This window comes from Python bivittatus, unplaced genomic scaffold (genome assembly GCF_059951505.1).
Source record: "Python bivittatus isolate LINGU-HERP-01145 unplaced genomic scaffold, Pbiv_v1 ctg000570_np1212, whole genome shotgun sequence".
Classification (NCBI taxonomy): domain Eukaryota; kingdom Metazoa; phylum Chordata; class Lepidosauria; order Squamata; family Pythonidae; genus Python; species Python bivittatus.
In genome coordinates this window covers 13,830,535-13,846,762 of record NW_028277097.1, presented here as the reverse complement: position 1 = coordinate 13,846,762, position 16,228 = coordinate 13,830,535, and the positions used below count along the sequence as shown (strand labels likewise).

General features: G+C 40.1%; 1 protein-coding gene across 1 annotated transcript in view; it reads left to right on the top strand.

Moving 5' to 3' along the window:
• DCC (DCC netrin 1 receptor) overlaps window positions 1-16,228 on the top strand; it is a 603,623-nt gene that overhangs the window by 427,528 nt on the left and 159,867 nt on the right. The window contains exon 14 of the mRNA XM_088152996.1: window positions 7,952-8,093. Coding sequence (XP_088009122.1) covers window positions 7,952-8,093 — 142 coding nt within the window. The remainder of the gene's footprint in view (window positions 1-7,951; window positions 8,094-16,228) is intronic.

Genomic DNA, 16,228 nt, shown 5'->3' with positions numbered 1-16,228 from the left:
CCAGAGTCCCCCACTGGGGGGGAGATGGGCGGGGACAAGTTTACTAAATAAAATAAAAAATAAAATAAAATAAATAAAATAAAATGCTCCAGTACTCCCATTTTCTTAAGGACATTCCATATCTTGACTTGGATGACACAACATCTCTTCCATTCTCAATGAATCACATACTGACTTTTCTTTTTGTATTCTTTGCCTTTTTCAGTTATCCAGGATGCAACAGCAATAAGTCTCTTGTTCCTCGGTCTTTTCTAAAACCAGATTGAAAGGTCATATTCCCCTTTCCATGTAGAATTCTAATCTGCAATAAATAATCTTAAGTATTATTTTGCTAGCAGGCATTTTTTTTAATAGCTTGCACACTTCATTAAGTCTCCTTTCTTTGGTATTGATATATGCACTGATCTCTTGAAATCTCTCGACCACATTGTCATTCTTCAGATTTGTTGGCATAGTTTGGTTAGAATTTACTGATTCCTCTTCTCTTGCTTGCCATATTTCTGTAGATATTCCATCTTCCAACTTGGTAATGACCAGAGTGATGACCAACTTCATCCTCTGTTATTAGAGGCTCTTGTAAATAGAGAATGTCTTCTAAGGTATTTTGGATGTTGACATCTCTACTGTACAGAATTTCAGTATATTCCTTCAATCTTTGCTTTATATTCTTTGGATCAGTTACTCTCTGTCTGTTGAAGTTCTTAAGGTACCAATTTGAAGTTGGAATCTTCTTTTTAGTTTGAAGATGTTTTGGAACACATGCCTTGTTTTTCCATGTCTGTTTTCATCTTCAGTGTCTTTACAGGTGTCATTGTTTCTTGTCACTCCTAACAGATTTCTGAAATTCTGTTAAGTTTCTTCTTGGCTTGGGCTTGTCTTCTTATCTTGGTAATTTCCACCATCGATTCTGACATGCAATTTGCTTGCTTTTGCATTCCATTCTCAAACCATAAGCAGTACTTCTTGTGTGGAAGTTCTGTAGAATTCAGATTAAACTTGACTGTAAACCTTGCCAATCTCTTCTTCTGCATCAGTGATTAGAGCATGAACTCTGATAATTGTCATGTTAAAGTATTGTCCACAAAGTCTGATTTATATTATTTAGTCACTGAGTGCTTTGTATGCAAATAGCATCCTCGTTGTATCCTTTCTGACTATGAAAGCTACACCATTCCTTCTTTGATTTTTGTGTTCTGAGTAGCAAAAATATGAACCTCTGACTGAAAGTGTACCATTCCAGTCCATTTCAGTTCACTGATGCCTATCATGTCAATATGTAGTCAGTTCATTTCATCTTTCATTGTGTGAAGCTTTCCCATGTTCATGCTTCTTATGTTTCAAATTCCCACTGTAATTCTGTCTTTGCAGCTTTAGATTTTCTTTCCCTGCATAACAACATCAGCAATTAGATGTCCCAATGGCTTTTAACTAGGTGCACCACAAACACTATTAATACTCCAAAAGTTTCTCAGCTCTTCCTCCATAACATATTCAGTGCCATCTGATATGAGAGGCCCATCATCCAGCATTATATTGTCAATCACTTTATCTTGCCTATCCATTTGTATTATTGGTAAAATACAGGAATGATTTACCATTGCCTTCTCCCAAACAATATGCTGTTTTCACTAAAACAATCCTGCAGTTAAAATATTTCAACTTTTGTGCTTGGGAGGTGAGCTTGGGAGCAGTTTTAAGGGCAAAATGGATTATTAAGCTTACACAAGTACCCTCTGTTGTGAATACTTGTGGGACAAAAAGCATTCCTTGAGCTTCTAAGGCAGGGGCATCTGGGAATCCATGGGGGGAGTCCAAAAATGTCAAAATGGTGGCCCTGACCACGTGATCATAGACCCACCCCTTTTTACATATGTCACATGTACAAAAGGGGGCTGGACGTCAAGTCAAAGCCAACATTTGGACCCTCTGCAATTATCCTGGGCTGGGATAGGCAGGAATAGATGGAAACTAAAATAATCATGTTGCAGTTAAAAAATGTTGTCAGAAGCACCTATAAGTACAGTATATGTGATTTGGCACTCTCTAAGTGTCTAAATAAATAAATAAAATCTCTCTATTTCCTCCAACCCACTGTAACCAGTTGCCCAAAGGTTAGGTATGGTCCTTGGTCCCACCAAAGGTTGCCCATCCTTGCCCTTAAGCACACATTTTCACCACTCAAATATTCCCCAAACTGGACAAACATTGGTCCCATTCACCCCAGTGGGGTTTTAACATCGATAGCTTCATCCCTTCCAGTTTTTGAAGGCCCAATAGTCTTTCCAAAAAAAGTATGAACTCCCAGTCAGAAGACATTGCTCAGGACTGGATTACATAATATGTAAAATATTGAAACTATATAAAAATATTACATAAAATATAGATGTTAAACAAGAATTATTTGCTCAACCCCAGCCAACTGACCAGTTCTGGATAACACAGTAATCCAAGGCAATGTCAATGAAGTGGATAAATGTGAAAAATAATTATTTATCTGTTTTTCTGTAGTTACTCCAGTGAGATATTCTGCTGAGAAAATTGGAGAAGGTGGCTAAATTATATTTTGGACCCAGAAATAACTTATGTTGCTCTTTTTGTAATCTGATGTGTCAAAACCTGACTATTTCTATTGAACTCATAAGGTGATGGTTGGTCATCCACTGCATAACTGGGGCATCTATTGATTTTAGTAGGGTTGTACTACTAGATAAAATCTTTCTTTCAATCCTGTTTTATATGGTTACATTTAAATCCTATATTTATAGGATGCTTCCTAACTTCTAGAAATACTACCATTTTCAAAATATTTCATAAATTTGCTCTTGGGCTTATAAAGTACACTCTAAAACTATTTCTGTACATCTGCATTTTCATATAACTATTACATGCCTATAGCTTTCTTTATAATCCTGGCTACCAAACTCACATTTAACAAAGCTATTTCCAGAATGGATAAAAGCAGTCTGTTAATCCATAAGGACATTTTATATCATTCAGCACAGAATGCATTTGAGATGTATATAACAAGCACTTTGACCATATATTTGCAGAAATTGAATTTCATCCTGAATTAATAAACCTCCTTGTGCAACAGTGCTTTAGATTTATCTATGAATTAATCAACTTCCTACTGTAAATTTGGATATTTTGCAAAACATTTGTCAACACCTGCTATTAATTGGCTGGATTTCAGCCTTTGTTTGAAAGGAATGGCTAGACCTTACACAGCTAATCCTGGGCAGTCATTGAGAAATGCTATTAAAATCCTTTTTAATTGGCACTCTTGATTTAGACACAGCTTTTCTTAGTACCAGAGAGAATCATGGTGAAGTCCTTGAAAGTGAGAGCTCCAGAAATGCAATTGTGGCTAGACTTTGGAGCCAAACACCTAATTCTGCAGCTCATTGGGCATTCATAATTTCAGACTAAGAATTTCTGGGGCGCCCTCAATGTTCAAGCATCCTAGAATCCCCCCATGGCGTATAGCTCACCACAGCTGTGAAGTCTTCGGATAACGCACACTGGCAGCTCCTTAAAGTATCTGTGTCTTTTTTAAGACTGCAGCTTCAACAAAACCCCAGAAAAAGACAGCTGACATTTAAGGAGCTGCTACAGGTGCTAGGTGCGAACCTTCACACGTTCTAAAGCTCCTTTTTAAACTCTGAATCCAAAAGCACTGCATAGCCACGCTGCTCAGCATTATTTTTTCAAATATATATATTTAAAAATACTTTCTAGGGAGACGGTAGTTGGCCAAACATGCATATTTGTAGGTGCTTGCTTTATTATTTTCCTTTAAAATTATATCCTCCTAAAGCACAACGGTCCTTTTCTTTAAGTAAATGTGTTTACCATCACAGCAGTGAGAGCAAAGTGATTTAATTCTCATCTGTAGGTGCCATGCTTCAAGTGAATTTCAAAATGCAAAGCTGTACATGCTGTGAATATGTCTGTATGTGTGCATCCTAAAGCTGCCAAACAGGTTGTTTGTTCTAATATAGGGATAAGCATTCTCTAGCCTTCCAGATGTTGGCAAAATCTGTACGGAGGAATATACAGATGCTCTCTGCTGTGGTGTATCTGGAAAGTAGAATCAGCTCTCAATTAGAAGAAGCAGAAGCAGGAAAAAGAGATATGTCAAGTCTGTGTTGCAGAACTGAAGGAATGTACACGGCCCCCTTGGAGGGGGAGGATTAAAACATTAAGTCCACAAACTAGAACTACAAATGCCAGGCAGAATTTACCAGTTCTCATCCAACTGAGTGAAGAAGAATTTGCTTTTGAAATTTTAGTGAAATTGTTATAAGTGGAGTATGAACTTCTTGCACTTATTTCGTTATAAGGAAACCCACTGTGAAAGTGAATGGCTTGTCTTTCATTGCCCAGTGCTCTCTTCAAAAGTCTACAGCCCGCATGGTGTTCATGCTTCTATTCAGTCCCAAGGAAAGGTATAGAAGGGATGGATTGACAGTTGGGGAGGCTGCATATGGATGGAAACCCATGGAATGGACAATTGAAACAGCCCAGCATTCTTCACTATCTCCAACAGTAAATTAAGCTCAAAATCTCCCCCAAGAGAAATGTGAAAGGAATTCTCAAGCACACTGAGATTAAGATGATAGAAAAATAGGAACCTCCTTTGCAGGGGATTGAAACATCCCCGGAAATTGCACAGCAGATATTGGCTGTACCACTGCAGAATGCCCTAAATAGGTCTACCAAAATGCAAAAATCCAAACGAAGACTAGAGGAAGCAAAATTAGTGTTTTAGTATTTCTTGTCTACCATCATATTGTCAAGAGCCATGGAGATGGCCTTGAGGGAAATATTCAGAAGCCATTACAAAATCAAAAACATTCCTTAAGCATTCCTAGGAAACCCACCGAGAGGTCAATTAGGGCAAACCTGCCCACACCAGAGATCATCCAAAAGCATGACCAATGCCATTTCCATCCCATACCTGGGTCTCAATCCTGACTGAAAAGGATCCAGATAATCCTCCAAGGCACTCTGAAGCTGTTGTGCAACCATCTTCTTCACTTCCTTCCCCAAGAAAGGGAGGTGAGATACTGGATGAAAATTGTCCAGTATGGTGGGGTCCAGTGATGGCTTCTTGAGGAGGGGGTGAGCAAAGGCCTCTTTGAGAAGTAAAGGAACAACCCCCTCACTCAAAGAAGAGTTAACTACTGCTAGAACCCACTCACATGACACTCCCGCTTTAACAAGCCAGGAGGGGCATGGATCTAAAGAGCAGGTGGCCAAGTCCTGTCCACTGTCTCAGGTCCAGCAGGTTCAAACAGTTCCCAGATAACCAGGCAAGACTCCTCCCCAGGCATCTTCTCTGGACCTGTAACAAGGCCAGCATCCAACTGGGAACAAATCCGAATGACTTTATCCAACAGATGCTGTGGAAATTCCTCCACATGCCCCCTTAAGAGGTTCCTCATGCCCCTTTTACCCAAGAGGGCTTGTGTCACCCAAAACAGGGCTGTGGGACAGTAATCTGTGAGTGCAATAAGGGTGGAGAATTACTGGTGCATTGCCACCCTTACCACCACAAGGTAGGCCTTAATAGCAGCTCTGACCCATGTTTGGTTGAGTTTGTCCTTTGTTGACATTCTAGACATCTCTTCTCCCATTTCATCTCCCTCAACTCCTCCATGAACTGCAAGGAGTGATGGGATCTCTGACAGTGGAGAGGTCACATGGGCATAAGCTGATACAAGGCCTCAGCCATCCCTTTCTTCCAAGTGACAACCAAGGCTACAGATGGACTGTGCAGCAGACCAACAGGGACAACCCCCAGCTTCCTCTGAAACCCATCCGGGTCCATCAATCGCTGGGGGCAGACCAATCTAATGGGTCCAGCCTCCCTGCAGTAGCTAGTGCCACTGGAGAATCTCATAGAAATAAGGGTCTGATCAGACCATAACAAGGGGGACAACAAAAGCTCCCCCAATTTCAGATCACATAGCCACTGCTCCGACAGGAACACCAGATCCGGAGTGTGACCACTGTTCCGTGCCAGGCTCTGGATGACCTGGGATAGGCCCATGCCATCATGGTAGCCATGAACTCCCAAGCCACCTCAGACCCCGTCTGAGGGAAGGCAGATTGAAGTTCCCCCAGAACTATGTCTGTGGAAGTCCACTGCCAACCCAGAAATGAAGTCAAGGAGCTCAGGCAGGGAGGTTGCTATGCAGCAGGGAGGCTGGTAGAACAACAATCCCAACTGATCCCTAGAGCCTAACTTAATGAAGAGGGTCTCACATCCGGTGACCTGTGAGCCAGCACCCCTGAAAACTGTAAGAGATTCCCTGATAACAATTGCCACTCCCCCACCCCTGCCCCAATATAGGGCCAGCCTGGCTTGAAGAGAAGACTAGATCGACTAAATAGAAACTGACCAATGGTGTGGACTAGAGGTCTAACTGCTAAAGAGGGACAGAAAGAGGGGACACCTTCTTTCTCGTCTGGTTCACGACCCAGCTCGTTCTGTCACTTGTTGTTCATGCTGCTTTTCAACATGGGTTTAGCCCTTTTCTGGAACAACACTAAACCCATATTCAGAAGGAGCCTGATTATCCGCTCTGGGCTGGCATGAGCGTTTTGTAGAAGTATGTTCAAAGGAATCAATTTTGGCAGGACTCACTTTAAGGAACAGTGTTTCACATACAATAACATAATTGGCAAACCAACTCTTTTGATTGTTTTATGCTGACCTTTAAGGTCATCTTCATGTGCCTTTGCTTGCAAACAAAAACAATGCCTTTAGCACTGCTGTTTTGACATTTGTTGATTTGTTTCCTCTGTTGCTTTACTGAATTAATTAAGACATTTTATGAGCCTCCCCTTTAGATTCATGTTGCTCCCAAGAGTTGTAATGCAACATAAAATAAAAGAATTGAAATTCCTACAGCAAAATAATAACATCTATCTACTTTCTTAGTATTATCTGCTGTTTTATTGGCAGTTGCTGCTGTTCACTTTGGAGCTATAGTCATTTATTTTAATGAATGAGTGGGCCCATTAATAGATTTCTTTTTTGATATAAAAAGGAAAGCAGGAAGGAACAGAGAAGAGAGCTTCTTCCTAGGCCCACCCTGCTGAAAGTAGTCTCTCAGAATGCTTTCACACATGTCACTGGTGTAAATAAATAAATATTGAACAAGCAAACAGCCAAGCTTTACATATGATGCCGATGTTGCTGCTAGGTCTTTAGCTTGCCTGGTAAAACTTGTTTTCTGGACAAGTTTGGGTGTGTTGGGCAACCATTAAGGGGCAGTAAGAGAGAATGGCTAAATATTATTATGGTATGTTCTGAAATTGAATTGTTTTCTGCATAAAAATGATCCCCTGGTCTATGGAAATAATATTTCCAGTATGCACACAATGGAGCATTTCCTGAACTGGAATTGCTACCTGTGAAATTCATGACCACACGACATGGTGGTGGCCACTAACTTAATTCCTGGAGGATATGTCTATGAGGGTTATTAGTCTTTAAGACTCAATATGACCTCCAGGTTGAGAGCAGCGTATCTCCAAATATCACTTGCAGGGGAACAATGGCAGGAGAAGGGAATTTCTTTATCTCCTGCTTTTAAGTACTGCAGAGACTTCTGGCTGGCCATTGCTAGAAGCAAAATGTTATGTATCTGGGCTGGATAACCTCTAGATGGCAGCAGATAACTACAAGACCTCTAATTCCTTGTTGCCATCTAGTGTTCATTTGGATGTCATAGTCCCACTTTCACCTAATCAAGAAAAGCAATTTTACACCCTTATTAGCAGGTCTAATATGCAAGGAATTATTTCTAGATTTCCAATATACCCATTAAAATCAATGGGACATGAGTTAGCATGCCTTTTGAATAGGCTGGCACTGTTAAGCTTTAGAGTATAAGAAAATTAATAAAGCAAAATCCAGTGTAATGTATTTGCTTTACAGAGCATCAAAGTGAGTTGGCTACCCCCACCGTCCGGCATGCAAAATGGATTTATCACCGGCTATAAAATACGGCACAGAAAGACAGCTCGCAGAGGTGAGGTAGAAACATTGGAGCCAAACAACCTCTGGTATCTCTTTACAGGTGAGTGTTTATATGACATTAGCCTTATAAATATGAGGATGAATGAAATACTGGGGGAATAAAATGAGCTTTTACTTCAAGTGAACGTTGTTTGCCTTGCATTCTGATGACATTTATTGGACTGTACAACAACAGCCTTCATACATTTTTACTTTGTTTCCTATTTATCCTCTATTTGTACCTCCCCATATTCCAAGGCTTAATGAAATACAATTTCCCACTCTGTCTTGCAGGTTTTATCCTAAATTAGGTTCTACAAATGTCAACTCAAAAGCAAAAACAAAACCTGTCACCCCAATACAAGACATTTCATTCATTATTTCTAAGTAAGCAAAATGGTCATTGTTTTGATAGGTGAATGCAGAGGAACTGTCAATAGACATTTGATTCCACCTGCAGTTTCGTGTTTACCTTTCTACACCTTGCTCAGAAATGTTCTTTAATATACACGTACTTGGACGCAACTTTTAAGCCAAGATATACTTTCAAAGAGATGCTGTTCAGTCATAACACAACCATTTCTAGTCAGAAAAATCAACTTCTTTTTTCAATTTCTCTGCTAACTCAAGTAAATTCAGTTGCATGCTGAATCCCTTTCAGTAAGGGCTGAACCAGTACACGCTGAGAGGGAAAAGCAAATTTTGTCTGTGTGGCCATCGGGTCCCCAAGAGATGTACTCTAGAGCAGTGTTTCTCAATCTTGGCAAATTTAAGATGTGGACTTCAGCTGCCAGCATTGCTGCCTGGGAAATTTTGGGAGTTGAAGCCCACATATCTTAAAATTGCAAGGTTGAGAAACACTGCTCTAGAGCAGGGTAGGCAACCTACAGCCCCGCAGCATGCAATTGTCAACTCCAATAGCTTTCAGGGTGAGTTAGGCTGAAATTTAGTGTCTTTTTTGTGTGTGTTTTGGTGGCTTTGGGATCTAACCCCTTGCCCTCACCCCCATGCTCTAGCATACAAATTCTGCTCTCTGATCAAAGAGACTCTCCCTCTCTGAACATTGCCAAATTCTGTTATGCTGTCAGCAAGATAAGATTGAAGCTGATTGATCCTTGTCCCTCAATATTGTATAACTGTTGCTAACCTTTGAACAAGACTAAATAAGTATACACAGATGAATATATGCTATTTTAATTTGTCATTTTATTTTATTTTAACTGACCAGTATCTTAGAATTTTAGCTCTATGTCTTAGTTTTAGACAAATAACACTCTGTTTCTTAGTTCTAGAGACACAACTTACACGGGTAATAATAGTGATGATAATAATATTCTGTATTATTCCTTAACCTGTGTGTTATATCTGGCCCTCTTCTTTTACTTCTAAACAGGTTGTTAATTGCTTTGTTCTATACTTGTCTGTGAAAGAAATAAATTTTGACTGACTCACTGACTGGCAAGCATAGGAGTCTGCAGCTAGCCAAGATGAGAGCAAGATGACAAACTGCATATCATAACATTACAGTGCGAACTCTGTCTTATGTCCTTGTGTGCAATGTCGCAACACTGTAATGTCACAATGCCCGTTTGGTCATTTGGATTTTATTGTCTTAGCTGGCCAGGCTACCCACCCAATAAATTATCTCCGTCAATCAAAGTCTCATAGTTGGTCCTCTGCAAACTATATTCGAGAGCTTTCATTCCATCTGTACCTTTTCAAATTCTGCAGGGAAGAGAATAGTTCAGTAGGTGAAAAGATGCTCCTATTGAGCTGGGAAAGGATCCTTCGGTGTTACTTTTAGAGATTCGGTGCAGAGGTGTATATATTTCTACTAAGACAGAAGTTCTATTGTATTCTAAATAAACATTTTGGATTGCTACTTTACAATTTCTGAGGCTGTAACTGGATACACATTCAATGGGACTTATTTTTAAGCAGCTTGCATAGGACTGTGGTATCCCTGAGATCCTGCATTTGTCTCCATGAGGTTAAGACTTGCTGTCATTGTACTGTAGTCTCAGAACTCTGGATCACTTCCCGATGGCAGAGCCCAAGGTCACCACCCTTCCCATTATTTTCAGCTGGGTCTTTAGAAGCGAAGTTGACCATTCCCCACCCCCCATATGTTCTGTGTGTTTTTTAACATATTGCTCCATGTTATTTTGTATTAGCCAATGTTCAGCTATTGATTTATTTCTGATATTGCAAGACTGATTTGATGGCTTGAGTTATTTTGTGGGGGAATATGAAACTAGGGCCCACAAAGAATATAAAGATATGGAACTTTTTCTTGATAGACATCAACCTGTAGATAAAAGTTAAGAGATTTCAAGAAAGGCTGTTAAACAGGCTGAATGGAATAGAAACAAATGCAAACCCCATTGTTACTGTTTGCTTGCATATTACAGCATTTTCCAAAGGAACTGGAAATCATGGAGCTTTTAAAGAGATTATTTAAATATTCAAGCAGCAAAACTTTATGTCTCCTTAAAAGCATCTGCTGGTAAAGGCAGGTGTTTTTGCCCACTAATGAGGGCAGCTGCAATACCAAAATAATTCAGAATTGCAACAATGACTTTAAATCACTACTGTTGCTTTTATAGTTAGATTCAGCATCAGCTAAAATTTAAAGGTAGATCTGGCTCTTTCCTTTTAAATTTCAAACATCCTTCCCCAGAGGACCTCTGCAATTAAATGTGCCTGCTTATCATTATGCTTCATGGTTAGTATAAGATGTGCAAAATGATAAGCATATAATGCTGTCGAGGGGAAGAAAAATCTGGTACAATATAACTACAAGGTGCTCCTCTGATTGAATGTAACAATTGTGAGAACAGAGTAGCTGCTCTGGGATTCAAACTGGATTGACTGCATTGTTAAAACTCAGGATGGGAACTCAGCTTGTTGCATCTACTATAGCATCTGCTTAATGAAAAAAAGATCTTTGCCTTTGCTTTTGCAGAGGTGTTATAAATTACAACGTGGGAGTGGGGAAACCTGGCCCTCCAGATTTTGCAAATTTTACAACTCCCAGCAAATCTAACTAAGATGGTCAATGAGCAGAAGGTGCTGAGAGTTTATTTATTGGTTACATTTACACAGCCACTTTCTTCCAGGAGCTCAAGGTGGTGCACATCATGTTTCTCCATCCAGTTTCTTCCCACAACACCACCTTCATGTGGAGCTTCTGCTGAGAGAAAGTAATTGGCCCAAAGTCCCTGCTTAGCTTCCATGGCCAAGGATAGACTTGAACCTGGCTTTCTCTGCTTCTAATCCAACACTTTACCTCATATCAAATATGCAAAGTATAGGGTGGCTTCAGTATTGAAATGAGGCATTTCTTCAGATTAAACTGTTCCACAACTATTCATGTTCTTTAGAACTATTCAGTACTGTTTCTTATCACTATTGCTTCATCATCCAAGATAGGTGAGAAATTGGTTCAGTTTGTATCTGAAAGTGAACCAACCTAATTCATTTTTTTCTGAAACAGACATAAAAAATGAAACAAAGATATCCTGTATCATTTCCATTGTTTGAAATGTTGCAGTGCTGTTTCCCAAACAGAAAACTGGGACACTTGGTGAAAACAGCATACTACAAGCAAAACATATATGGGGAAATTGCATCCAAACTATGTGAGATATTTGGGATAAATTGTTTGTGCTGACTTTTTTGAGAAAAGAAACAAAGCAGTATAGAAATAGAATGACATGAAAATTAAGCCGGGAGAATTAGAAACTTGGCACAATGAATTTGAGAAGTTCTTCTATTAATCAGTCAATTATTCTTCCAATTCCTGCTTCACTTTACAGTGGTACCTTGGGTCACAAACTTAATTCGTTGAATTGGTCGCGACCTGAATCAAATTTTCCCATAAGGTTCAATGTAAATACAGTTAATCCGTTCTGACCCCTACGAATGTGGTCGCGACCCGAATTGGTCGCGTCCCGAATCAAATTTTCCCATAAGGTTCAATGTAATTACGGTTAATCCGTTCCGAACCATATGTATTTTTTTTTTTAACCACAAAAATATGACACAAAGTACAGTACGAAGAGAGAGAACGCTAACCTTGCTCGACGTGACTTCTGGCGTGGAGGACAGGAAGGCGGGTGGGGAGGCGGTTATTGCTTGGAGGGAGAGTCCCCCTCCCTACAGGAAGCCACGACCATGTGTCACGGGAGGGAAAATGGCCGCGGATCCTGTTCGTCACCCGATGCGGAGTTCACGGACGGAAGCAAAATTTTGCGAATGGTGCTGTTTGTGACCCGAATTGGTCGTGAACAGAAGCGTTCATGACCCGAGGTACCACTGTATTACCTAGATTGGCCACACGATCATTCAGTGAACATGATAAAACTGATAGGCATCCACAGCCATAGGAAACAGACATGAGAAGGGAACATAAACTTACATGTATCTTCACAGACAATTCTTTCTTTAAATAAGATCGCAGGAAGTAATGTCTAGAACACAGGAAGTCCAGATCAGACAAAACAATTATTTCATTCTCTGCCCTATTAGACTGCATTTGGAATACTATATTCAATTCTGGGCATCCCAACTCAAAAAAGACAGTGTTGCAGAATTATTATTATTATTATTATTATTATTATTATTATTATTATTATTTTATTAGAACCCTAACAACCAGATTGACCCAGACTTAATACTGTACACGCAAAGCATCAGAAACTTGGTTGGGCTTTGAAATCTCCCTTCAGTGGCTGGGAGGGGTGGGGTGGGGTGGGGACTTTTATTTTACAAAAGGAAAGCTTACAAATAAAAAAACACAAAGGAATGGTAAATTATAAATGTTTTCAACTATTATAGAACTGAATCTTAATAATAAAACTATTTTCTATTTTAACCCTCTATTTTCTATAAGATCTTTATCAACACTATATTCTTTAAAGTCCAATTTCACTATATTCTCATATCTTTCTATTCTGTATCTCCAATATATTTATTTATGACTCTTATATTTCTCTTGTCTTAATCTCTGTATATCTCTATGGTCACTCTCTTTAGAGCTATACTCCTTTTTACAGAAATCATTTTTTTATCTTTTTTGGTTTCTGCTTCCTATTTCTATTCTGTCAAAGTCTTTACATTTTCTTCATCTTTTCTCCCTGTTTGTTCCTGGCTGGGCTTCTTGACTCTTCTCCTCTTCTTCCAAATCTTCACTCCATTTGAGGGAAATGGCTTGAAAAACTTTTATTTCATGTCAGATGGACAGAAGGAAAAAATGCCTCTCTCTCCCCAGTTTTCTTAGTTGCTTCCTCTTTTCCTGTGGCTTCTTCTCCTCAGGGCAGCCTATCTTTTAATTTGCCTCTTTATTTGACTCCTGGCCTTTGGCTCAGTTTATTCAGCCTCTCCCTCATGAGGCCAGTGGTGGTAAAGCTCCCAGGCAGCCATCTTGCCTTTCCTCCTTGCCTCATGCCCAACGTTGCTGTTTGATTGGCAGCTGCTATTTGATTGGCAGCTGGGTTGTCCTGGCAATGGGGGAGGGACAAGAAGGGAAGGGGAGAAAGGAGGACAGATATTTATCTCCTGCTTAGGCAGTCTGTCCTTCCACCGAAAGGAACATGCTGGCTGGGGAATTCTGAGAGTTGAAGTCCACACATCTTAAAGTTGCTAAAGTTGAGAAACACTATTCTAGTGAATCCTGCACTGAATGGGGGGTTGGACCCAATGACCTCCAACTTCCCATCCAACTCTATAATTTTATGAGACTACAAGTTTGGAGAAGCTGAGCAAAGTGTGCAGTGAATCTTACTGCAGCTGGAAGCTATTACTACGAAAGTGATAATTTTCTTAACAAGACCTCACACAGCAATGTCATATTAACCTGTATATTAAATACCGTACCCAATATAGCAACATTCTCTGACTGTTCAGCTCCAAGAGATACCACCATTTACCCTGTAAAGACATGTAATATAAATTCATCTCCACATAAAACAGTTCTAAAAGTATTTTAAATCAGTGTTTCATTTTCAATACCATGGAACTATCTCTCTCTTTTTCTCTAGTAAAAACTATGATAGTTTCTTTTTTCTACAATAGGAAACATGAAAGGAATACTGAAATAGAACTATGCTTAATACCTTCCATCTTTTTTACTTAGTAAATTATAAATCATAACAGAATGTCCCCTTCATGGATCACTGCCTGGTCGTGGCGAAGGGGCTTGCGTAACTCAGTGAAGCCATGAGCTATACCGTGCAGGGCCACCCAAGACGGACAGGTCATGACAGAGAGTTCTGACAAAATGTGGTCCACTGGAGAAGGAAATGGCAACCCACTCCAGTATCCTTGCCAAGAAAACCCCATGGACAATGTCAAAAGGCTAAAAGATATGATGCCGGAAGATGAGCCCCTCAGGTCGGAAGGTGTCCAATATGCTACTGGGGAAGAGCGGAGGGCAATTCCAAGTAGCTCCAGAAAGAGTGAAGCGGCTGGGCCAAAGCCAAAAGGACGTTCAGCTGTGGATGTATCTGGAAGCGAAAAGAAGGTCCGATGCTGTAAAGAACAATATTGTATAGGTACCTGGAATGTAAGATCTATGAACCAAGGCAAGCTGGATGTGGTCCAACATGAGATGACAAGATTGAACGTCGACATCTTGGGAATCAGCGAACTGAAATGGACGGGAATGGGTGAATTTAATTCGGGTGACCATTATATCTACTACTGTGGGCAAGAAACCCTTAGAAGAAATGGAGTTGCACTCATAGTCAATAAGAGAGTGGGAAAGGCAGTAATGGGGTACAACCTCAAAAACGACAGAATGATCTCAGTGCGTATCCAAGGCAAACCATTCAATATCACAGTCATCCAGGTCTATGCCCCAACCACTGATGCTGAAGAAGCTGAAGTTGACCGCTTCTATGAAGACCTACAACACCTTCTAGAACTAGCACCAAAAAAAGATGTCCTTTTCATCATAGGGGATTGGAATGCTAAAGTAGGAAGTCAAGGAGTAATCGGAATAACAGGCAAGTTTGGCCTTGGAGTACAAAATGAATCAGGGCAAAGGCTAATAGAGTTCTGTCAAGAGAACAAGCTAGTCATAGCAAACACTCTTTTCCAACAACACAAGAGACGACTCTACACATGGACATCATACCGAAACCAGATTGATTATATACTTTGCAGCCAAAGATGGAGAAGCTCTATACAGACAGCAAAAACAAGACCAGGAGCTGACTGTGGCTCAGATCATGAGCTTCTTACTGCAAAATTTAGGCTTAAATTGAAGAATGTAGGGAAAACCACTAGACCACTCAGGTATGACTTAGATCATATTCCTTGTGAGTACACAGTGAAGGTGATGAATAGATTTAGAGGATTAGATTTGGTAGACAGAGCGCCTGAAGAACTATGGACGGAGGTCCGTAACATTGTACAGGAGGCAGCAACTAAAACCATCCCAAAGAAAAAGAAATGCAAGAAAGCAAAATGGCTGTCTGATGAGGCTTTACAAATAGCTGTGGAAAGAAGGAATGCGAAAAGCAAGGGTGAAAGGGAAAGATATAAGCAACTGAATGCAGATTTCCAGAGAATAGCAAGGAGAGATAAGAAGGCCTTCTTAAATGAACAATGCAAAGAAATTGAGGAAAACAATAGAATGGGGAAGACTAGAGATCTCTACAAGAAAATTGGAGATATGAAAGGAACGTTTAGTGCAAAGATGGGCATGATAAAGGACAAAAAAGGCAGGGACCTAACAGAAGCAGAAGAGATTAAGAAGAGGTGGCAAGAATACACAGAAGGACTATACAAGAAAGATCTTAATGTCCCTGATGTCCACGCTGGTGTGATCACTGACCTTGAGCCAGACATCCTAGAGAGTGAAGTCAAGTGGGCCTTAGGAAGCATTGCTAACAACAAAGCTAGTGGAGATGACAGTATTCCAGCTGAGTTATTTAAAATACTAAAAGATGATGCTGTTAAAGTGCTGCACTCAATATGCCAGCAAGTTTGGAAAACGCAACAGTGGCCACGGGATTGGAAAAGGTCAGTTTACGTTCCAATTCCAAAGAAGGGCAATGCCAAAGAATGCTCAAACTATCGCACAATTGCACTCATTTCACATGCTAGCAAGGTTATGCTCAAAATCCTACAAGCTAGGCTTCAGCAATACATGAACCGAGAACTACCGGATGTACAAGCTGGGTTTCGAAG